Source organism: Drosophila novamexicana, unplaced genomic scaffold (assembly GCF_003285875.2).
Source record: "Drosophila novamexicana strain 15010-1031.04,08,12 unplaced genomic scaffold, DnovRS2.1 tig00000434-arrow-pilon, whole genome shotgun sequence".
NCBI lineage: Eukaryota > Metazoa > Arthropoda > Insecta > Diptera > Drosophilidae > Drosophila > Drosophila novamexicana.
Genome location: NW_020824802.1, coordinates 4,395,572 through 4,419,819, shown reverse-complemented (window position 1 = coordinate 4,419,819; position 24,248 = coordinate 4,395,572). Strand labels below are relative to the sequence as shown.

The window sequence follows — 24,248 nt, the reverse complement described above, 5'->3', positions numbered from 1 at the left end:
AGAACACAGGAATGGCTTAACAGAAACTACGGGAAGTGCACAGGGCCGCATTCAGAAATCGTAAGGTATGAATCTATAGGGCAATTAGATTGAATCCTGTAAGTGAGTCGTTCGTTAAATAAAATTTTTAAATTCCTAATTTAAATAATAATAATTAAAATAATAAAAAAAAATTAAGCTTTTGAATTGTTTTTTTTTTTTTTATATAATAAATAAAATCCCATTATTTCTTGCAAACTCAAAGTTGGCTTCTAATGACACTGTCATAAACATACACAGGGCACCAATGTGTGTCATTCATGTCTGGGGCAGAGCGAGATTCCCTTGCTCAAAAATTATGACGAAATCGAAAAAAAAATAACGCTTTTTACAAATAAGACCCTCAATCATACTACCCAACAGCGGAAGCAGTCTTCAATGAAAAATATATTAGTGAAGCCCTGCAAACATTTATCTGCGGACACAAAGTTACTTAGCGTAGCGTTCTTCTCAACCCAACTAAAAATTAGCAAACAGTCTTGGACCTTACACAAGAGGCAGAAATAACAAACGAGAAAAGTGAGTCAACCCAAATCCAATGAGAAACAACTAAGAGGTTCTAGTCGGGAGCTCCCGACTAGGGGATACCCTGAACCATCTTCTTCCAACATCAAATGCATATATATATTCTATTTTAGCAGCTATATGCCAAGCTTGGTGACTCCAGTTCTTATTTATTACCAAAATTGCCCAAAAAACAGGATATCGATATCGATTTTTATCGATTGTTTGGAAACGGAGTAAGTTATCGATTATCGGAAAACTCGATCTGCGCAGGCACTAGGAGCACCTACATCTAAAACTTCAAGTCTCTAGCTCTTATAGGTCCTTACGTTCATACATACGGACGGACGGACGGACGGACGGACGGACGGACAGACGGACGGACGGACGGACAGACGGACGGACGGACGGACGGACAGACGGACGGACGGACGGACGGACGGACGGACAGACGGACGGACGGACGGACGGACGGACAGACGGACGGACGGACAGAGAGACGGACGGACGGACAGAGAGACAGACGGACATGGCTAGATCGACTCGGCTATTGGTGCTGATCAAGAATATATATACTTTATGGGGTCGGAGATGCTTCCTTCTGCCTGTTACATACTTTTGGATTTTGCACACATACAATATACCCTTATACCCATTTTTAATGGGTTCAGGGTATAAAAAGCTCATAAGCCCGGGAACAAACGGTCCGTTGCTCGTAAAATCAGATAATAATAATTAGCAAGGCCCAAAGCCCATGGAAATAAACACGTCGTCGCGCCACAGACGACCAACACAACTTTAAGGAAAAGCGGAAACAGTCTTGAATGAAATCGGTTTTTTCAACCCAACTAAAAATTTGCAAACAGAAATGAGAAAAGTGAAAATCAGCCTAAATACAATGAGAAAAAAGCTCATAAGCCCGGGAACGATTAGCCCGATGCTCGTAAAGTCAGAAAAAAATAATATTGAGTGCCCAAAGCCCAAGGAAATAGACACGTCGTCGCGCTACAGACAGCCAACACAACTTTTTGGAAAACCAGCATCAGGGCAATCCATGCAGAGAATCAAGCATGAGACCCATGGTAAGGAAGAGATAAGCGAGAGTTATGAGTCTGTAGCCCAGACCGAAATCGTGGAAACGCAAGACGATTTGTACTCGGTTGAAACTTGTAATTTAATTTTAGTATTGCATCCCTGCCACCTTCTTAACAAAAATAGTAGCAGATTAAACCATAATACTTCTCATTGACACCGGGGCTTCAAAAAATTACATTAATCCGCTCCATGGCTGACACACTTTGCGCCTGTCGAAATGTACCCTGTTCATTTTTTTAACGTCAAAACTTATTTTTTCATTCAACAAACCTAAAAGTTAAAACAAAAAATTATGCAAGTGCCGATTAAACAAAAAGCACGACTGATCATGAACAGGGTTCAGAACCGAACCAATTTATGAAAAGCAATAATGTGAATTTAATTAAAATCAATGGTAACGGGTACCCCTCCTGTCTAAGAAACCTTTAACAAAATGATCCAGCAAAGATCAAACGCATCTTCGGACCTTAACGAGTCATTGACATTTAATATAATTACTGTAGCCACAATCCGTTCAGACGTGGAACTGATATATTCTTAGTTATATCAGTACCCAATGAAAGTATCCGATTCCGTCAAAGCGGAAGTCAAATCACTTCTCGACATTATAAGACTTTGTTACTTTGCTTAGCATCTTTTATCAGCGTGAGTTTTGGCTAATAACAGCTTATTTTAAATGTTAACAGTGTGTATGTTTATGTACATGTTAATTTTACTTCATTAAAGGTGCCGTTTGGCCAGGTCTATTAGATATGTCTTTTTAAGTCTCCTTCTTCTTCACCTCCTTAGCAGGTTTCTTGCCAGGACGTTGGGGTGATTGCGGAGCTTAAATAGGTAGCTTGCTGCTTGTTGGTTGATAACGTCTCCTATTATACGAAGGTCCTTTGCGATGTCTCTTGTGCGAATATACCATTCCGCTCCAGAGATTTTTCGCAAGGTCTTGGCCTGCATGATGCGAAGTTTGTTAGGGTGCGTCCTCGCGCCGATTTGGCTTACACTTGGAGTCCATATCGCCATCAGGGGCAAGTATTACATTATATATTAGGACTTACTTTTTGTTTTTGAACGTAAGTCGTCTGTCGAGTGTGATCCCTAGGTATTTATGGTCAGGCACCTGCTCCAAGAGCTCGCCATGGAGAAAAAGTCCGGGGCAGGAGTCCTTGCGCAGGGTGTGAGTGACCGTAGCACTTTTTTTGAGGTTCACTGAGATATTCCACCCACAAGCCTAGTTTTCGCAGCGTTTCAGATACTCCAGCAGGATATCCCTTGCTTCGTATACGCAATTATTCTTGCTGCCGACTGACAAGGGGCATTTCGCTTGCTGTGGGCATATCGTACGTGAAGAGGCTGTAAGGTGTGGGACCCAAAACGCTACCTCGCAATGATGTTAAGGAGTTGCGGATTCAATTTTCCCTTTATCTTGGAGCAGAGTCCTGCGTGCCACAACCGGTCGAAGGCTTGTTGGATGTCGAGGTATGCTGCCACCACATACTCCTTCCTGTGCAAGCCATCCAAAATAAATTTTTGACGCAATGGAGCTGCTCGGGGTACCGTGTTTGAGTCGAAACCGAAACTAGAATTTCGGGACTAAGCGATTTATTTACGGGATATCCAGAGGAGCCTGTATACATTACACAATTTGACATACCCATCAATAAGATAATAAATCTCTAAATTAATACGCGAAGAAGTCGTAGAACCGTATTTATCAGATACAATAGCCCACTCTTACTAATTCCCAAGAAACATTTATCAGGTTTCACGGACAAAAGATGGGGACTAATAGTAGATGATCGTCAGATTACTTAAAAATTATTGGCTGACAAGCTCTCACTTTTATGGATAGAACTTATTCATGATTAACGAGCAAAATATTTTTCATATCTCGACCTAAAGCCTGGATTCCTCCAGATTAAACATTATAAAGATTCTCGAAATAAAACGTATTTTTTAATGAGTACTGGCTCCTATCGTTTAACGCGATTACCAAATGTATTGCATATTGACCAGATGCAAGAGTAGTATTCAAGGATAGAGCGGACAAGAGAGATGTATAGGAATTTGTTTATTAACGGATCGTTGAACTCTTTAGCCCAACGTTTAATGAATCCAAGTTCACCTTTGACCTCATGCCGATTGTATCATTATGAAGGTTAAAGCTGAGCTTAGAATCAAAAAGAAAACCAAGATCCTAAACTCTTAGTATGCAATGGATTATTGACGATTGTATAACTGACAATATAAGGTGTACTGTATGAAAGAATAAGAATAACGTTCACCAAGTGAACGTGTTTTAAAGTAGCCGGCCTCAGCATAACTCTTTGGGTCCTTCTTAAATAAGAAGAAATCAAATGCAAAAGAGACGGGGGGAAATCTACATGCTTAAGTTTAAAGAGTAGTAGATTATGGTATACAGAACCAAACACCTTACTGAAGTCAATGTAAATGACATCAGTTTGCATTTTCGAAAGGAAGGCATCATTTACCAAGGAAGTAAACTCAAGCAGATTGGTCGTACAAATGCTGCAAGTTCGAAGTGTCGATTTTTTCAACAAATTTCGGAATAGCGGACAGTTTTGCAATGCCCCTGTAATTTTGTCTATTAGACTTTCCACCTTTCTTGTGCAGAGGAATGATATAAGACTCTTTCCAAAGAGATGGAAAGTTAGAAGATTAAAGGGATAGATTAAAAAGCTTTAGCTGTGGATAAAGAAGGGAAGAACTACACTCCTTGATTAGACAACTAGAAATGTTTTCAGACCCAAGAGCAAGATGATTTTTTAAGAAATTATGGCTGAAAGGGGAGAGGAATGGGAAATATTATTAGCAAAAATAAACCTGGAGGAAGTAATAGTATAAAAATAAGAATCGTTATGAGGACATACTAAAGATAAGGTTGATTTGAAAAAATTAGCAAAGAGCAGCATCAGAGTCATTGCTAGCTTTATCCATCTCGAGAGAAAAAGAAGATAGCAACCTTGAAGATTTGCGGTTCATGTTTACAAAATTATAGAAATGTCTCGGATTTTGGACAAATTGCCTTTTGCAATGAGCAAGATGATTCTCATAGCACTGAGCATTCAGAAAAAATAACTAGGTAATGAAATATTTAGCCAAGTCAATACTCTAACCAGAATAATTCAACTTTTTAAAATTTAAAATTTTTTGTTTTTAGGCTGGATAGTCTAGGAGTGAACCAGGGTGGCTTTAAAGAAGCAGTTGAAGGAATTGAATTGGGAGTACAAACATCTGCGAGAAAGTTTAGGGTGTGATAAAAAAATATATAGAAGCATTCATATGGCGTCATAAAAAAAATGCCGGTCGGTTGCATGAATACGTTGATTAAACAAGGAATAGTGACCTTGGCAAAAGCAACGGCGGGGCTTATTGGTAGCTGATGAATGATACAGTTATCAACCTACTGTATATTAATACATCCTCAAGAAATTATAAAGGAAGGGACTGGACACATTGGCAATAAGGTAGTCTTTAACAGATACAAGATCAAGTGTTCTATTCAAATGATTGGAAATTGAATTGATTCAAAATAACCAAAGGTCTCGCGATCACTCTATTAAGTCATGCTGAGGTGAGGGTACTGATAATTTTCGGCAGTGAATAATGACCAAGAGATGTTCGGCAAATTAAAATCACCTAACACTATAAATCACCCAACTTAATAAAAGTAATGTTTAATATAAACTTAAATATCAGAAGAAGGAGAAACATAGGAGGATATAGCAATATAGATATCGCGTGATGGAATATGGATCAGTAGGCGTGGAAAAATATAATCGTTCTGACTAGAGAGTATTTTTAACAGAAATTAATACCCCTCCACCTCGAATCGGCCGATCATTTCTATGCACTAGTAAATTGTTCGAAAGAACTTTAAAATCAGATATCAGATATATCGGAATCGAACGAACTGCTAGCCATAAAAAGATTTTTAATCTTAGAAATGAGATCTCTGAAGAGGAAGATAGTATTTGGCGGCAGTAACGGTACCTTCTATCGACGAAGCTGGAATGGTGACAGGGCACGACTGGTTTCGTTTTACTTGCTTCAGCTCGTGAGCAATCATGTGTGGAGGCCAAAATTATGGATCAAAAATAATTGGGAACGAATCAAGTAAAAGAATCACTTTTGCAAGATCGTATTTCACGAGCAGTAGAGAAATTTAATTTAGTTGGAGACACGCTAGCAGAAGATTTGATAGCAATCTAGGCAGCCAATGACTCACAAGTGGTGTCTATATTAACTAGTTTTTAGCAAACCCAAACCAACCAAGGCATTTAAGTAGCATAGATAAACAAGTAAGAGGTTCTAGTCGGGAGCTCCCGACTAGGGGATACCCTGATCCGTTTTATTCCAACACCAAATGAAGCTCAATTAAACAAAAATGTTCCCTTGGCAGGGTTCGAACTCGCAACTAACCGCACTACTTGCCGCCGTCTTCACTCAACAGCCACAAAAAAAAAAACAAGAGGTTCTAGTCGGGAGTTCCCGACTAGGGGATACTCTGAACCCTCTTATTCCAAAACCAACAGCAACACGCGCTACGCGCTCGTTTGTAGTAATAAAGATAAATTAAAAAAAAAAAGTTCGCCTATAATCAAAAGCCACACCAATAATTGAGTCTTATTGAGAAAAAAAACTTATTAAAATAGCAGCACTGAAAACAATACAATCGCAATTAAATTGCTGTTGATGAATACGAAGCAGACGCGCATGAATGTGTGTGTGTACATGCATACAGATATTCTTCGAATTTGCGCTGGTGCCGCAAACACGTGTTTCTTAAACGATCTTCAGGAAATTTTCTACAGTATATCTTATTGTACCATCGATTATTTGTGTATTCTCAAAGAGTAAATTGCATTAAAATTGTAGCTTAAATTGGTGGGCAATAGAAGTTGGGTTATTAACTTGATTAATAGATATGAGGTAGTAGCGGGGAGGTCGCGATCGGTATAAAATGAAAGATACTTGATATATATATATTATTCTAGAGTAAACATGTCACTTTTGGTGGCTCTAGCTCTTTTTATTTATCCTATATGCCCAAAAAACAGGATTTCGATATCGATTGCTTGGAAACGGAGTAAGCTATCGATTATCGGAAACAAACTCGATCTGCGCAGGCACTAGAAGGACGTACAGCTAAATTTCAAGTTTCTAGCTCTTATAGGATCTGATATCCTTGCGTTCACACATACGGATAGACGGACAGTCGGACGGACGGACAGACAGACAGACGGACATGGTTAGATCGACTCGGCGGTTGATACTGATCAAGAATATATATACGTTATGGGGTCGGAGATGCTTCCTTCCGCCTGTTACATACATTTACATTTTGTAAAAATACAATATACCCTTTTTACCCATTTTTAATGGATTCAGAAAAAATTATATTATTTATTTAGTTATTTATTAAAAAAATGCTGATAGCTTTCAGGTCATCGTAACATCAAAAATATTGTTTTAAATAACTAACTAACTAAACAGAAGAAATAAAACTTAGAGAAAAAGTTAAACTAATTAGTTATAAAGAAATAATTCTTTAAGCTTATGTTTAATATGAGCACTATTGGCAAAAAAATCTAAATGCATTTCAGTTGGAAGATTGTTATAAAGCTTTAATGATCTGTTCATAGGCTCGTTAGTTGCATAAGCAGTTCTATGAGTCCTCACAGACGACGGAAAATTGTACCGCAAAGATCTGCTCGGCACACCTAAGTTACCGCCCAAATGCCGAACATAAAGATAATCTTGTGAACGGGTCCTTGAACTGGGTAGAATTGCACCTAACAAACCCAAATATCGTCTTAGGCATAATATAGTTTGTATGCAGAGCTTCCAGATGTGTAGCCTTTTTTTAACTCAAGCTCATTGTTTGGGCCAGCAAAGAATTTATAACAATTAATTTAAATATTTACAATTTATTAACATTTAATTTACATATATAAATACAAAGAAGTGGAGGTGCGTAATGATTGCGTATTTGAAGCGACGGTGCTCAAAAATATTCACTGCCAAGCACATGTTTATATATGTAAACGCGCCAGTTAACTTGTCGGGGTCCTGGTAAAACGGTTGTAAACGTTCCAATATTAAATCTCATTCAACGTTCCCTTGACTGGGATTGTCCTTCCTAGTCGAGATGTGGGTGTTGAACCAAATTACTCAGATTGAGTGTACAATAAGATCTGATTCAATAGTGTTCTGTGCTTAGGGAACCTATGTATAGAAGCGTCGCTCACAGCTGTATGTAGTCATTCATGCCACCACCCATAGGCTACGTATGTATCATACTTCGGATATTGACTCTTTCAGGACGCTGCTTGTGTCGAACTTGGGACACTGCTCGAATTGCTCTAGTGGTTCGAGCAATTGATGCATTCTCAGCGGATACGGAGGTGGGATTACGAATATGGTAATTCATCCCCCCTGATAAGAACTGACGCCAAAGTGAGTCACTGGCGACGATACTACTGATGTGGGTATTGAAGGTGTAAAGAATTATTTTTTTTTTTTGTTTTGGAAAACTATGCTTGCTATTGTTAGTACTGGTGCTCTTAGTAAGAAGTAAGTACTTAGGGACTGTCTAACGGTTGTTATTTTTATTTTAATACTCCTTTCTGGCTCTTGTTGGTTGCTAATTTCAAGGTTTGGAGATAAAATTCCTCTCTGGTATTGTTGATTTGGATTTGTGGTTAAATGTTGTCATGAAACGTAAAGTTTTGTTGTTCTAATTGTACAATTACCGAATTTGATTAATGTTGTTGATTTTATGGTGGGTTGTATCCCACAATAAGAATATACTTTTATTGGACTTGACTTGGAAATGAAGATGAACTCTTTTTCTGGTTCCAAAATGTCATTCTCTTCTTGTTTTTTATTATATTGCAGATATATCTATTAATACCCTGAACCGATTAAAAATGGGTAAAAAGGGTATAATTTGCAAATGTATGTAACAGGCAGAAGGAAGCAACTCCGACCCCATAAAGTATATATATTCGTCATCAGCATCAACCGCCGAGTCGATCTAACCAAGTCCGTCTGTATGTCCGTCCATCCGTTTGTCCGTATGTATGAACGCAAGGATCTCAGTACCTATAAGAGCTGGAGACTAGACTAGAGAAATTTGGTATGTACATATGTCTTCCTAGTCCATGCACAGTACGAATTTGTTTCCGATAATCGATAACTTACTCAGTTTCCAAGCAATCGATAAAAATCGATATCGAAATCCTGTTTTTTTTTAGCAAATTGGGTAAATATTAAGAGTCAGCAAACTAGATATGTTGCTTCTAAAATAGTATACATATATCAAGTATCTTTCATTTTATACCTATCGCTTAAATCAACTTGTAATGCCCATCAATATAAGCCTCAATCATGCGCGTCTCCTTCGAATTCTATCAACAGCATTACAATTGCGATTGTATTGTTTACTTTAAGAATTAATAATATTTGTGCCTGTTGGGCACAGGCGGCGACAAGTGGCAGGCTCTGTTGCGAGTTTGAACCCTACCAAGGAAACTTTTATTTTTTATTTTTGGTTGCTGTGTATTCTGAGTACAGCCGACAGCAAGTAATGCGGTCAGGTGCGAGTTCGAACCCTGCCAGGCTTTTTTGTATACCCTTGCAGAGGATATTATAATTTTGTCGTGAAATGTGTAACGCATAGAAGGAGACATCTCCGACCCCATAAAGTATATATATTCTTGATCAGTATCAAAAGCCTAGACGATATAGCCATGCCCGTCTGTCTGTTTTTATGCGAACTAGTCTCTCAGTTTTAAAGCTATCTTAATGAAACTGTGCAGACGTCCCTCTTCCTGTCGCACGCAGCACATATGTCAAAACCAGCTGGATCCGACCACTATATCAAATAGCTGCCATAGGAACGATCGGTCGAAAATTAAGTTGTTGTATGAAAAAGAAGTTTTGTTTATTAAGATATCTTGACCAATGTCGGCATTAACTATTTTCCCTGTGCTTCTTAGATACGGGCAAAGCAATGTGAGCATTATGACAAGGTTGGGTCTGCAAGGGTCTTCGTTACAACTTAAACAGAAGAGCGAACTGCATTTGGTGTTGGAATAAGAAGGTTCTGGGTATTGTTGGAGTAAGAGGGTTCAGGCAAAGACAATATAAACACTAAGATGAGTAACGCGCATACATTTGAATGCGACGCAAAATTTCTAGCCTGGCCTTTCATCTGGCCTTTGAGGCTTCGTACGGCATGCCTGCCGACTGGTTGGTCGTTCTCCAAAGACCAGACGAACGAATGCCGAAGTCGCGGCATGCTGATGCTGACACGAGCAACGAAGTTAGTCGCCAGCCTGCCTTCAGCAAAGCTGGTCGATGCTGCTTTGCGTCGCTTCGTTTTCGAAGTACATTGAGCGAAAAAGTTTAGAGCTTACGATCGACGCAAAGTGCTTGTGCTTTATCCATGAAATGCATGCTTTATTTAAATGATATATAACCCTAGATATTAACAAATAATTTTACAGGAAAATTTAAGAACTTTTATAATTTTTACACAAGGCGCTTCTTGCGCAATAACTATGTTAAGAAAATAGCACACATAGATTGATTTCAGTCTTCTTTTTGGACAGTGTATGCTCGAGAAAAGTTCTTGTCTCAGCCAATAGTCGACTTGAAGGTCATATTTAGTTATGACCCCATTATTATTATAATGGCCTCCTCGCGGTGTTCCCTGGGTACCGATTTTGCATCGGTAGCTTATTCGAGCGGCGACTTTGTTCTTTATAATTCAAACAAAAAATAATAAATTAGAAAAAATAAAAATGAATTAAATGTATCATTGAAAACAACATATTTGCACTTTCATTTCCTTAATTTTTTTTTGTATTACTTAAAAATAATAATAATTTCATTAATAATTTCAAATATAAAAAATTACATAAATATTTGCATCGACCTAAAAATACATATTTTCTACGGAGCCAACCTCAGTACACAAAGTGCATTCATATATCAGAAATTTTGGGTAGGTCGTGATCTGTGCTAAAAAACTAAGAAAATTGTTTCTTTGCCAGCCAGAGACTTTGCCAGAGCAGTGGATAACAACACACTTAAACATGCTGTTATGTATGTATATTTACACGCATACAAACATAATTGCTTGCACGGCCCTCATAGAGCCGAAGCTGAGAGCAAATTATATTTTTAGATTTTTCGTTCTCTCGGCTGTGAGAGCACAATGCTACAGATTTCGTTTTCGTTCTCAATTTTCAAAAAATCAAGCTACATAGTAGCATTTTGTTGTATGGCGTTACTCATCTCAGTGCTTATATTGTCTTTGGTTCAGGGTATTCCCTAGTCGGGAGATCCCGACCCTAACCTCTTACTTGTTTTTAGAATCTATTATGGCAATTGGGATTTATTATTTATTGGGACATATTATGGATATTGGAATATCTCTATTTATCTTTAGTATATCTATATTCTAGCTTTTGACCTGTTTCATTTCTTAGTAACACTTGGTCTCATATTTATATTTTAAAATCTGACACTCATAATATTCTTTTTGTTTATTTCTTTTATTATTTTCTATCAATACTCTAGCTCTCTTATATTCTTATAAGTAAGGAATGCGAAGCAAATCTCAAGTGTTATACAAGGCAACATCCCAATTTGATATCATAGACTGGTTGAGACATGGCTCAACTCGGATTTCTATGAAATTGCATTTTTTTAAACCTAAACCTTTCGTATCTTTCGTAAAAACAGAGACGCTGTGAAAGTACAGCGTTATAATAGCTGTGCGAAACATATTGCGATGCGAAATAGTAAGGCTTAATTACGATGACTCTACACTGGACCGATTGTCCGTGCTTGTGGTCTGCGGCACTGACACTATTTGTATATGCGTCTCATATATACCGCCTAATAGCCCATTCGATCTACACAAAGCGCAAGTAGACAACATTCGCTGCATTCACCAAAGCCTAGACGCCAGATGGTCGCCCTATGTTATGGGAGATTTCAACCTTGGCAAACTGGCCTGGTCGTCCCTTCCTAATTTCACATCCTATCTGCCATTCAATGTTCATCATCCACACGAAATTGTTGTCATTGATGATTAAGTCGTATGGGCTACACCCAAATCTATCTAAGAAGTACCGGGAAAATAGTAAAGATATCTTGATAACCAAAAAAAGTTTTTAATCAAAAACCTGGTTTTCGACCGATTGCTCTTATGGCAGCTATATGATATAGTGGTCCGATGTTGATAGGATTTTGTATATAAAGGGATCATAGTTAAACTAATAAATGCCGAGTTTGGTAAATATATCGTGAAAATCAAAAAATTTGTCCATACAACAACTTAATTTTCGACCGGTCGTTCCTATGGCAGCTTTATGATATAGTCTTCTGATCTTAATAGGATTTTGCATATATATGAGGAGTATAGTAAAACTAATAAATGCCGAGATTGGTGAAGATTTCTAGAAAAATAAAATGTTTTTCATACAAGAATCTTCTTTTCGAATGATCGTTCCTATGGCAGCTTTATGATATAGTCTTCCGATCTTAATAGGATTTTGCATGTATATGAGGAGTATAGTAAAACTAATTAATGCCGAGTTTGGTCAAGATATCTTGAAAAACAAAACGATTTTTCATACAACAACTTAATTTTCGACCGATCGTTCCTATGGCAGCTATATGATATAGTGGTCCGATCTTTAAAGGATTTTGCCTATATATGAGAAGTATAGTAAAACTAATAAATGCCGAGTTTGGTCAAGACATCTTAAAAACAAAATTTTTGTTCATACAGCTTAATTTTCGACCGATCGTTCCTATGGCAGCTATATGATATAGTGTTCCGATCTTTATAGAATTTTGCCTATATATGAGAAGTATAGTAAAACTAATAAATGCCGAGTTTGGTCAAGACATCTTAAAAACAAAATTTTTTTTCATACAACTTAATTTTCGACCGATCGTTCCTAAGGCACCTATATGATATAGTGGTCCGATCCAGCTGATTTTGACATATGTGCTGCGTGCAACAGAAAAAGGGACTTCTGCAAAGTTTCATTAAGATAGCCTTAAAACTGAGGGACTAGTTCGCATAGAAACAGACAGACGGACAGACGGTCAGACGGACAGACGGTCAGACGGACAGACGGTCAGACGGACATGGCTATATCGACTCGGCTGTTGATGCTGATCAAGAATATATATACTTTATGGGGTCGGAGATGTCTCCTTCTCTGCGTTACATTTATTTCTCGACAAAATTATAAAACCCTCTGCAAGGGTATAACAACAGAAAGTGGTGGTTTATTTTCGTATTCAAATTGTATTTGATTTAAAAATGAATGGAACTTCTATTTAACCTGTTACTCAAGTGCAAATTGTATGAAAATGGTTTACATACCTTTTCTCCACTATCAGAAGGCAAGTAGAATGTTAGTACCGTTAAAAATGAGATACCCATGCATGGTATTATAATGTTAACAGTGTAAAAAAGAGTCTTTCTTCGCATGGTTATGTTAAAAGTTATATCCAGATAGGGCTCATCACAACAGGTGTAAAACTTTTCATTCCTACAAAAATAAATTAATAAAATGTAGCATATGTATGTTGACTTTCTTAAACCTGATAACGAAATCAAATGCATAAGTATAAGTACGAGTTATTGCGTAATAAATAGAGGGCTTTTGGATCGAAAGCGATTTTTCAAAATACTTGATGCGAGATAATGTAGAAATGCCGTATATAACTGGTCCACTTAACGTCAGTTTTATCATTAATTTTTATTGGAATGAAATAAGCTTATCGTAGCTAACAAATTCAACTTAGCATAATTATCTTAAAGCTATCAAAGTCTGAGGAGGAGAGCGTAATCATGCATATATATTGGAATTAAAGTATTTGTGCGCGTGCAGCTATGTTCTTCTCGTACATAGCGCTCCCGGGACTTGCCCGTGGGATGCATGGTCACCGCTTATGCCGTAAGTCGGAATAAGACGGTGGCCGTCAAGTGGCTGATCATATTAAGTATCATCATATTAAGTTCATATTGCACTCGTCTAACTCTTTGTTATTGTTTCTAGCTACTGCTATGCATATAATTATCAAAGCCAAAAAGTCATGTCTTCTTCTTCCCACTCGCTTTCAACTAGAAAACAGCCGGGCATATTTTTATAAAAAATATATATATTTTTTCATTTTTGGACAAGCAAATCACCCTTTCTCAAAGTAGGGTAAATTAAATATTGCTCAGTGCTGTAATCATAGACCATTAACCGTCTTTTATACCAATTTTTATCCACTGTCAGAGAGAGATATAATTTTGGACTTACTGTACAACTAATGTTTCAATTATTAATAATTGTTTTATTTAAACATTCTTTGCTATTACATAGACAGATAGATTAATTAGCATATAGATTAGATTAGTCAGCAAATACCTATAGTCAGTGGTTAACAACTCCGCCTCTCGAAAAGCGAACGTTCTCGGTCGGGTTTGAGTTTTCAGCATCTGGGAGATTTTTCGGGAGTTTCGGCGTTTGATCACCAGCTTATGAGACCAGTTGACTACAGCTCCCACAGCACAAGCTAACAATATTATACTGAGGGAAATTCAGTCTTGTTTTCGACTGTGACACTGTCTCTGACCTCCTTGATGTAGTTAAGGTTCTCCGCACTTAGACGATGAATGTAAGGAAGGCTGAGCACCATGTCGTGACTTATGATGTTTAGTAACGGGGATGCCGCTACTGCTGGGAACCGATTTCGGGACGTGAAGGTGACAAGGTTTATCCCATCTACTTTCATCGACGCAGTCGTCATAGCTAAGTATTGCGCTGCGATCGTTTATGATGATGAAGCCGTCGTCCACTTGATGTCAGGGTCGAAGTGACTCGGCTTTTTTTTAATTATTAATGTTTTTAATTTTGCGCTGGAATCGATCAGTGCTTCCTGATCTCTGCCAATGGAATAACTAAGGGGAGGATGTATAGTTAGTATTATGTAATATATATAATATTTACAATGAAATTATTTAAAATGATGGGGAAGGAGATGATTAAACTATACGCTTCGTATGTAGGTCGTCGGGGTGCAGTCTTCGGAGGCGCCTCTCACTAATGGAGTCAGCCAGGACCCTGTCGGCCACGTTCGGGTACTGCAGCAGCTTGAAGGCGAATCGGCTGCTAAAGAAGTTTATCTGACCTCCGACGTTTGTTAGGCGGAAATCGCGTTCGATGGCGTCGCTGGTAACGTACCATGGCAGGCCGGCGACCTTGCGTGCTGTCTTGGCTTGGACTTGGAATAGCTTATGTGCAGATGGGCGTTACCATCTTTTTAATGAGCAGCGTCTTCGTGTGGAGCTTGCTTTGCGGTTTCATGAGCCAGTCGAGTTTTTGGAGCCTTTTTGGAATTTTGCTTTTGTTGCTGTGATGTGAGACCCCCCTGCGAGCCTTCGGTCCAAGTGGACACCCAAGTCGCAAAATGAGCTGGTGTGCTCAATGGTTCCGTCATCGAACCGTAGTCCCTGGCAGCAGCGTGAAAGTAAGGCAAGCGGACTTGGGACAGTTTATGGCGACGTTCCAGTTAGCTGGCAGTACTGACATATGACGCAGGGACTAGAGCTTTGATCTTATAGAGAAGGCCATCGTGCCAGACCTAATCAAACTACCTGTTTGACGTCGAGGAAAACTCCAACGTATTCCTTTTTTTGATGTACATGTATATAGTTTATTGCTGGGTGGAATTGGTCGGGGAAGCCATGAGACTTCCTAAACCCAAACTGATGGTCCAGGATCAGGCGCGTGACCTCGTCGAAGTCCATAAGTCTACTTATTAGGTAGCTCTATATGGATTGCACCTTGCCTCTCCCGTGGATATTATTTCGATGCCTTCAGTTTTAATGTCAGGGGCACATCCGGTAGTTTCCCCACCAGCGATGTTTGGTGTTCCAGTCACCCCCTGCCAAGAATTTTGGGGCTAGCTGGTCGAAGAGGGCTTGAAAGTGTGCCTCAGTCACTCTTCGGAAGGCAGTATACTGAATCGAGGTTGAAGTTGCCTATGTCGGATCCGCGTCAGATAACAACGGCTGGGTCAGTGACGGGACAACTCAAGCGGATGGTGTGACAAGGACGACCTGATCAGTATTGCTGCTCCTTCATGTAGGCTGCTGTTTGGTTGGTTGGAGGTGTGGAGAATATGGCCTGGCACTCTGAGGATGATACAGGAGCAGAAGCTAGTCTCTCCACACTCCTTGCACATAGAGTGTCTCAAGCAGTAGGACTTGATGGATGGATGGCATTGGATAATTCAGTCGCCAGAGTTGAGCGCTCTCACAGTGTAGGTGTTCGCGCCTAAGATGCTGTCCAGATCCTTGCAGAACGTAGCGAACTAACAATGCCTCGCACAGTTGTTCTGGTTTGCCAATTGTTTCCTGCTGGCCCTTGCGAGTGCTGCGTGCAAGGGGGATGGTCTAATATCATCTTCATCCAGTTAGCTCTACCTCCATGTCCATGTGGCTCTCCTCTTCGTCACAGAGGACCGAGAACCAGTTTTAGCTGCCTTTTTGGCATTGGTAGTGCTCGCCTTCTTGCGAGATATACTTGACAAGAGAACACCACCTCCTCTTTTCTTAGCTGCCCTCTGTTAGAACGGTTCCTTTTGATACCTGGCTGCTTGGCGGGTATTTGCTCAAAAAGGCATGGAGATCCAGGATTGTAACAGCACCCGATATGGGGAGAGACAGGGTAGAGTGGGCCAGGGAGCTGATGCCACGTGCAGGGGACGACGTTACCGTAGTCGTTCCTAGAAAGCAAGCAGTCGTGGTGATGCATGACGTGGTGGGCTGCGTAGTGCCCCCGCACGGCATAACGTATGGCGGTAGACCATTTTCCAGTGTGATATGAATTGTAGACGTAGGATAAAGGTGGTTTGAATTGTTGGACGCCATTAGTATTAATTATTTAATAATATAATCCAAAATTTAACCATTTTACTAAAATCACCAGTACTTTGCCTTTGATCCACTGAATATACACAGACACGGGAATGCACAAAACACGACCGATCTCCGCGGAAGTAGCTACAATTTCGCCATCGCAATCAGCCACCACGTGCAGTTGAAGTAAGGAACCATTGTAAGCGACAGGGAAACTGATTATTTTTTTGCATTGCTTGCTTATTATAGGGAACTGAATTCTAGTTCTACTTTAACATAAGATACTTTCAAAATGTCTGCAAGAGGGGTCCCTGTGACTTGATCGATTATTATTGGGCTTATAACATTTATTTTTTCTAAGTTTAAAGTAAGCATAAGGGTCCCTATTTCTGTTATCATCATTCTGTTGCATGTGCTTATGGCTTCAAAAAGGTGGCTTCTTTCAGCCTGTTATCCTTTGAGGATTAAAGAATTTTCTTTACAATGTCGGTCATTTGGTTAATCTTTCTTCTTGTACTTTGGAATTTATGGAAATCTGTCTATTGCTGGCAATGACCAGCTGTATCTGCGTCAGTTCCATTATCTTAAAGTCGTTTGAGTCCGGACTGCTTGCTACAACCTTACAGGATGTTCCCAAGAAGTCAAGGCCACCTTACGATGGTGCACATTGAGAGCGGATTACATGCCCAGTTCAGTGCTAACTTCCAGCAATTTCCTCATATGGGAATGTGTAAATAGTCCCGTTAGTTCATAGTCTTTTCGGTCATTGTCTTGAAGTCCGTGAGGCTTGTAGTGTGACGTAAGTACACGTAGCTGTCCCTTAGTAAAATGTCCCCTTCGTTGATCGGTATGTAGTCCGCGTGCATTTAATCAGTCACCCATGCCGTCGCCATGGTCATGATTGAAAGTATGATTAACGAAATCCTAAAATGTTAAAACTTATATTAATAAAAAGGCAATGAAAAAATGTTTTCTTCTTTTTAAAACGTCAACGGAGGTTGTCCTTGTGGACCACCCTCCACTCAATGAGGACCGTTGTCCCCAAGTCCGCTTCCTTCCGGCGAAGAGTTAAACAAGATGTCCTTAGGTCTCTTTTTAAACACTGAGTATATTGAGCTGATATACTCGATAGTGGTCTACAGGATAAGGTCGACCATGTCAACTATACCCATTTGAAGCCTTAAACACTTGGCTTTTTCCAGCAGGGTGTCGTTTAAGCGTTTTACCTGCCCATTAGATGACCTATGAAATGGAGACGCATTTACTACGCTTACCTCGCAATACACCTGATTCGACAACGGGAATGTATTTATTAAATTTTATCGTTCGAGATGCGAAAGGCTGGACCACCACAAACTTTGAGGATTTGTTTACGCAAGTCACGAAGACTTTTTTTCTGTGGAAAAAATGTTGATATGTAACATTTTTCCAGTTTGTGAAGGGACTGGCGTCTGGCCGAGTTTTTGCTTTTCGGGTGTCTGTTGTATTTTGCTTTTGTGCAAATCTTATCATTCAAGATAACCTCGGTATTTGGTCATTTAAGCGAAATAGTATTCCGACATGACCTGTTTTCATATTCTCCTGCGCCGCCTTATGGGCTCCATTGTGTTCTTAAGTGGTGATTTTTCTTTTATCACTAATGTCGAACACGTCGACTAATACAAAAACATCGTAGTTGAAAAGGCCCTTATCAACTCGTGTTGAAAACTAGCCAACGCTGGAAGAGTACAGTTAAATGCATTAGCCACGTTTGGGCTAATGACGGCATTTATTGTTTCAATAAGGGCGTCCCTATTGATGAAATTTATTATATAGCGATTTTTTCGACGAGAAGTATAAATTTCCTATTTAGAGGAAAGCATTCCTCCTCTAATACAATCTGGTTCCCCTGTTAAAAGGCTTCTGCGTCGAATCAATTGTAGAAGACAGCGACAATTTAATGTGAATCGTAGCCGCGTCAGATTCTGGCTCATCGCACTGCAGGGTGTTCACGTTCTGGCTCCACAGCGCGTCAGCTACATGTTTTCTTTACCAGGCTTCTAGAAAAACCCCTGTTTCATCAATGCGCGCTTTCTGGCGCTTTATTTTTTTAATTTTTCCTCTCGAGTACTGAGAACGTAAGAGGCTGGTGGTCAGTGAAAATGTGTATATCCCTAACCCCGTAGAGAAAGTGTTGCCCAATGCCCACACGATGGCAAGCAACTCTCGCTCGTTAGTAGCGTAGTTTGCTTCTCTATCCTTTGAAGGGCGGGGTATCATAGTTATGGGGCAGCCATTCTGTTACAGAGCTGCGCCAATGCCGTAGGCTGACGCGCTTGTGGACAAATCAAATGGTTTTTTGTAGTTCGGGTACATTATTATAACGTCTTCTGACGCTAAAATGTTTCTAAGTTTATGGGACGCGTTGCACTGAGCCTCATTGAACTATCTTTCTAGACTTGTACTTGCTTATAGACTCGTTTTCGCCTTTCAGGATGTCGGAGATCGGTTTTGCTATATAGTCTTTGTTTAAGCAGCGGTAATAGCTTGACATACCCAAAAAAAAAACTAACACCGAATACCGTAGTCGGCTCAGACGAATGGCTTATACCTTTTCCGGAACTGAATTCGCACCATCTTTAGTAACTTTAAAGTCGAGGTACTCGATGCTTTCTTTAAAAAACCTCGATGACGCCATCGACATAAACGTAGCGCGATTCTCCAATCTGCTCGCGAAGAACGTCATCTATGGTTCTTTGAAAAATGCTTGCCAAAGGGATATCGACAAAGTTCTTCCTTCTCACCGTTAATCGAAAAAGCTGTTTTTCCCCATCTTGCTCTGCTAGAGTAATTCGTGATAACCTGATTTCAGGTCAAGCGTCGTTAAGTATTTGGCCCTAGCCAGATTAGCCAATATCATGATGCTTGGCATTGGGTATTTGTCGGCAATTGTTTTGAGCTTGAGCTTCCTAAAGTTTATCACTAGACGTTTATTTCTATTGCCCAACTCATTTGCGACTTTTTTGTCTACCACCCACAACGGATTGTTGTACGGATATTTAGACTTTCTGATTATGCCGGTTTTGGGGAGGTCGTTGACATCTAAAGCGATAAAATCTTCCACACTCCTGGGATATTGTTATAGGTTTGACTAGACCACATTTTCGTCAGTCGTATGAATCATGGACACACGAGTCCTCAAAATCCTTTTTGTTTCGATGAAGCACTCGCAGGGAATCTGCCTTCACCGCAGGTGGTGCCTCTATTTTTTTGTTCATCATGTGATTCATCACCTATGATTCCATCACCTATGATTCCATCGGACGTGGATCACGAATCGAGTAGGAAACATGGACAACTTGCATTTTGCATTTGTTGTTTGACCCATGAATGCACAACAAAAGCGAATTTTCTTCTTATGGTGAATTATGTAATTCTTGGCCGCACTAGTGTCGATTAAGAATTTCATATCTGTCCCCTCTATTCTCCCCCGAATAAACGGCAGCAGGGACTTTCCCCTAAAAAATTAGCGCCTGCTTTCATAATCTATGATATTTTCATCCTCTTGCTCGCCCGACAACTCTTGTGCTGAGTCGTAACACTCCACGCCCTTTGGCTCCATTTTGGCTGCGAGCGTGGATAAAATTATATCCAATATATTTTTTCTCATATCATGAGTCACTTCTTCTGCAGTCAGTTCTTCTTCGAACCTGCAGATTTCTTTTTCTTTCTTCCTTCTTGTTTCACTTGTGGATTTATCGTGGCGAGTTGTTATTGCCTTTCGCGTTTTTATCGTTGCAAGTTTTAAAATTACATTAAAATAAATCCCACTTGTGGGTTTTGTACGATAGGCGCCAATCAGTGCATTTATAAATGCACTCATACTTCTGTTTTTTATTTTTATTTATTTATGAATGGTCGACAAAACGAGTGTCTTCCTCATTATTCAATAGATTATACTTACAATAGATTATGGGATTAAATGCTAAAAGCCGAGTAGAGAACACAATTTACTAAAAGCATCACCGACCGATGTAGGTGTTTTATGTGCCAGTACGACCAGCTGTGCCTCTTTTCACAGCTAATTTTTTCAGTGACGCTATAAGAGTCTACATCTAAGAAGATGGGTGTAAGAAGGAAAAAAGTGTTTTTAAGCAAAATTAATGAGAAAGAAAGGCTATCTTCGGCACGCCGAAGATCTAATACCCTTGCAGACCCAACCCTTTCATAATGCTTATAGTGCTTTGCCCGTATCTAAGAAGCACATGGAAAATAGTTAATACCGAGTTTGGTCAAGATATCTTGATAAACAAAAAAGGTTTTTAATCAAAAACCTAGATTTCGACCGATCGTTCCTATGGCAGATATATGATATAGTAATCCGATCTTAATAGGGTTTTACATATATATGAGTAGTATAGTAAAATTAATAAATGCCGAGTTTGTTCGAGATATCTTGAAAAACAAAATGTTTTTTTCATACAAAAACTTAATTTTCGACCGATCGTTCCTATGGCAGCTATATGATATAGTGGTCCGATCTTAATAGGAATTTGCATATATATGAGGAGCTTAGTATAAATAATAATTGCCGAGTTTGGTCGAGATATCTTGAAAATCAAAATGTTTTTTCATACAAAAACTTAATTTTCGACCGATCGTCCCTATGGCAGCTATATGATATAGTGGTCCGATCCAGCTGGTTTTCACATATTGGCTGCATTCAACAGAAAGAGGGACTTCTGCAAAGTTTCATTAAGATAGTTTTAACACTGAGAGACTAGTTTGCATAGAAACAGACAGACGGACAGACGGTCAGACGGACAGACGGACATGGCTCTATCGACTCGGCTGTTGATGCTGATCAAGACTATGGGGTCGGAGATGTCTCCTTCTATGCGTTACACATTTCACGACAAAATTATAATACCCTCTGCAAGTTTATAATAATTGCTTAAGACTAGCCATGCGCAGTGAATTGAATTGAAAAAAAAAAAAAATAATAATATCAATTTAATACGCCAAAACTATTGATATATATATTTATATATATAACAAATAAATTTTTTTAATATAAACGAATGAACAATACGATTAGTATAACGGCAGACATAAATAATATAATATCTTATGAGAAATTGGCGTATTACAAAATGCCTCTGATAGCATCTAAAACAGTGGATTCGACTGCTAACGTAATTAATAAAGTAGATTCCAGTAATGTAGATTTAGGTCTGACCAACACATTGTTAATAATTATCGTTGTTATTCTCAGCGCAATCTTAATTTTTTAACTGTACAAGTTACACAATAAATGTTTGCGAACAACATATATGAGCAAGGCTAACAATCTAGATAAAATCTAGAAAAAAAAATTTTTAACAAAAGCCGCTACATCGATTTTTGTTAATAATGTCTTGAACCATATATTAATAAATTCAAAAATAAAAAAAAAAACAAGTAAGAGGTTCGAGTCGGGAGCTCCCGACTAGGGGATACCCTGAACCCTCTTATTCCAACACCAAATAAATTAATAAAAAAAAGTTCCCTTGGCAGGGCTCGAATTTGCAACTGACCGCATTACTTACTGTCGACTCTACTCAACAGCCACACCACACAAATAATAATACTTTCCCCGGTAGGGCTCGAAATCGCGACAGACCGCATCACTTGCTATGCCTCTAATCAGCAGCCACACCAACAATTACGTACTTATAATAAAAAAAGGAACTAAAATAACATTACAAAAAAAAGATGCAATTACCATGCTATTAGAATGCGAAGCAGACGCGCATGAATGTGTGTGTGTACATGTATACAGAAATTCTTAAAGCTGCTGCCCCATTCAATTGCGCAGTTGCATATAACTTTGATTTTTCTTAACCGATCTTTATGAAATTTTCTACAGTATATCTTATTATACCATAGAATATTTGTGTATTCTGAAAAAATCAATTGCATTTAAATTGTGGTTTAAATTGGTTGGCAATAAAAGTTGGGTTATTAACTTGATTTATAGCTCTGGTTTTAGTATTATTATTATTTACCCAATTTGCTAAAAAAACAGGAGTCGATATCGATTTTTATCGATTGCTTGGAAACGGAGTAAGTTATCGATTACCGGAAACAAACTCGATCTGCGCGGGAACTAGGAGCATCTACTTTCAAGTCTCTAGCTCTTATAGGTTCTGAGATCCTTTGGCTCATACATACGGACGGACGGACGGACGGACAGACAGACGGACGTGGCTAGATCGACTCAGCTATTGATGCTGATCAAGAATATATACACTTTATGGGGTCGGAGATGCTTCCTTCTGCCTGTTACATACATTTGGATTTTGCACAAATACAATATACCCTTATACCCATTTTTAATGGGTTCAGGGTATAAAAATAATGTCAACAAAAAGTTTAATAAAGAATATATATATTTAATGGAATGAAATTGTTTCCATTATTAAGCAAAAACGTTCTGAGTTTGATAGATCATTAAAGTGCCTCAATAAAAGTGCACTAATATCAAACCAAACAAAATTAAAACATGTTCAAGTTCTAGTAGAATCATACAACAAAGTCCGTGACATTGGAAACAGCAATGAACGTAGGTTAAGCGATTTACATATAACACAATCAATTGACGTGTTAAAAAGGCTGCTTGAAAATATTAGGCACATTTCGGAAAGACATCATTTTTAAATATTTGTTCTGAATGCGCTAAATACACCAGCAACATTCGAAATCACTGATTTAATGGAATCAGTAGAAGAAGAACTTGAACAAAAGCAAGAACAAATCGAAAAAGTCGACATGGCTCAAACACCAGTAGATTTTCTTAAGTTAGCCTCATCGCTCTTACCAGAGTTTGATGGCAAGGCAGAAAATTTAAAAAGCTTCATAGATGCTCTGAATCTGGTAAATTCTCTAAAAGGCCATGCCAGGAACTTGATAAGTGATGAAAACACTATTGCAGCTCTCATATCGAAACTATCGGACAAAGTAAAAGGAGAGTCAATAGAAGTTATTTCTGCTAAACTTACAACAAAAAAGCAAAACGACCAATCAATATACCCAAGAGGTAGACAAATTGACTAAGTCTCTAAAAGGAGCTTATATCAGTGATGGTTTGTCACCTGATTTAGCTAATAAGTACAGCACAACACTTGCTGTCAAAGCTATGACTCAGAACTGCTCCATTGATAGGGTAAAACTTATCATGCAGACAGATACATTCAGTAACATGAATGATGCCATTTCAAAGTTTGTTAATAATTGCACAGAAGCAACTGGTCAAACAAACACTGTTCTACACTACCGACAACAAAAAATTACTATAATAAAAGAGGTGGTCGTGGTAATAATAGCGGAAGAGGTTATTACCAAGTATCAATAACAGAGGCCAACATAATAATAATAACCGAGGAGATTATAGATCTCAAGGTCAAAATAGAGGCAACTTTAGAGGCCGAAGCAATGAAAATCAAAATAATAATAATAATGTGAGAGTAGCACAAATCAGTTCGGAAAACTCTCAAAACCCTTTAAGTACCACACAATAATCAGTAAAACATATTCAATAAATTTTAATCTCAATATCTTTGAAAAATTTCGTAACAATGTTACAAAAACAATTTTAACATTTTTAATCGACACTGGTGCAGACATTTCA

At 38.7% G+C, this 24,248-nt stretch overlaps 1 protein-coding gene across 7 annotated transcripts in view; it reads right to left on the bottom strand.

Moving 5' to 3' along the window:
• The window catches only part of LOC115760416 (acetylcholine receptor subunit alpha-like), a 405,819-nt gene that overhangs the window by 124,123 nt on the left and 257,448 nt on the right, over nt 1-24,248 (bottom strand). For 5 of the 7 annotated variants that reach the window (XM_030701721.1, XM_030701719.1, XM_030701722.1 and 2 more), the window contains one exon: nt 13,070-13,238. The exons of the other annotated variants lie outside the window; for them this stretch is intronic. In XM_030701721.1, the coding sequence (XP_030557581.1) occupies nt 13,070-13,238 (169 nt within the window). The remainder of the gene's footprint in view (nt 1-13,069; nt 13,239-24,248) is intronic. 7 annotated transcript variants of the gene reach the window in all.